This window comes from Naegleria gruberi, assembly GCF_000004985.1.
Source record: "Naegleria gruberi genomic scaffold NAEGRscaffold_47, whole genome shotgun sequence".
NCBI classification, from domain to species: Eukaryota; Heterolobosea; class Eutetramitea; order Acrasida; family Naegleriidae; genus Naegleria; species Naegleria gruberi.
In genome coordinates this window covers 24,541-26,197 of record NW_003163280.1, presented here as the reverse complement: position 1 = coordinate 26,197, position 1,657 = coordinate 24,541, and the positions used below count along the sequence as shown (strand labels likewise).

General features: G+C 36.5%; 1 protein-coding gene across 1 annotated transcript in view; it reads right to left on the bottom strand.

The window, feature by feature from the left end:
* NAEGRDRAFT_71476 (uncharacterized protein) overlaps positions 1–1,475 on the bottom strand; it is a gene marked incomplete at both ends in the record, with an annotated part of 5,210 nt that extends 3,735 nt beyond the window's left edge. Inside the window, 2 exons of the mRNA XM_002673249.1 lie at positions 45–1,042; positions 1,126–1,475. Coding sequence (XP_002673295.1) covers positions 45–1,042; positions 1,126–1,475 — 1,348 coding nt within the window. The remainder of the gene's footprint in view (positions 1–44; positions 1,043–1,125) is intronic.
* Positions 1,476–1,657: the final 182 nt, after the last annotated feature.

The following is a 1,657-nucleotide window of genomic DNA, read 5'->3' as shown; positions in this document are numbered from 1 at the left end:
CCAATTTTGGTCACACAAACACAACTCTATTCCAATGCACTCACCATTTCCTCCATTACAAACGTTTTGTACATCTTGTGAACTTGTTCCATTACATGAATGAATTGAGCAGTTACTACCAAACCATCCCTTATTACAATGACAAGTGTTAGCATTAATACATTGACCATGACTGGAACAAACTGAATTATCACTTGAATTCAATCCAAAACATTTAGGAATTTCACAGAATTGACCTGTCCATGTTTCATTACATGAGCAAATATCAGTGCCAATACATTGACCTCTTCCTCCATTACAAACATTTTGCTCATCTTGTGAACTAGTTCCATTACAAGAATGAATTGAACAATCAGATCCAAACCATCCATTATTACAAGAGCATTTATCAGAGCTCATGCAATCTCCATGACCAGCACACACTTTTTTAGCAGTTGAAGCTAATCCGAAACATGTTGGAATTTCACAGAACTGGCCTGTCCAACCAGATTTACAATCACACTTATCCATTTGAATGCATACTCCATTACCACCATTGCAGACGTGTTTTAAATCTTGTGAACTAGTTCCATTGCAGGAGTGAATACTACATAATGGACCAAACCAACCTGTATTACATTGGCAAGTATTAATATCAGTACAGTTACCATGAGTAGAGCAAACTGTAGCGTCTGTAGAAATAACGCCATAACATTTAGGAATAGTACAGAACTGACCAGCCCAATTTTGGTTACACAAACACAAATCTGTTCCAATGCACTGACCATTTCCTCCATTACAAACGTTTTGCACATCTTGTGAACTAGTTCCATTACACGAATGAATTGAGCAGTTACTACCAAACCATCCCTTATTACAATGACAAGTGTCAGCATTAATACATTGACCATGACTGGAACAAACTGAATTATCACTGGAATTCAATCCAAAACATTTTGGAATTTCACAGAATTGACCTGTCCATGTTTCATTACATGAGCAAATATCAGTGCCAATACATTGACCTCTTCCTCCATTACAAACATTTTGCTCATCTTGTGAACTGGTTCCATTACAAGAATGAATTGAACAATCAGATCCAAACCATCCCTTATTACAATCACACTTGTCCATTTGAACACATACTCCATTTCCTCATTGCAGACGTGTTTTAAATCTTGTGAACTAGTTCCATTGCAGGAGTGAATTGAACAATCAGTTCCAAACCAACCTGTATTACATTGACAAGTATTAATATCAGTACAATTACCATGAGTAGAGCAAACTGTAGCGTCTGTAGAAATAACGCCAAAACATTTAGGAATAGTACAGAACTGACCAGCCCAATTTTGGTTACACAAACACAACTCTGTTCCAATGCACTGACCATTACCATTATTACAAACACTGTGTAAATCTTGTGAACTGGTTCCATTACAAGAATGAATTGAACAATCAGATCCAAACCATCCATTATTACAATCACACTTGTCCATTTGAATACATACTCCATTTCCATTGCAGACGTGTTTTAAATCTTGTGAACTAGTTCCATTGCAGGAGTGAATTGAGCAGTTACTTCCAAACCATCCAGTATTACATTGACAAGTGTCAGCATTAATACATTGACCATGACTTGAACAAACTGAATTATCACTGGAATTCAATCCAAAACATT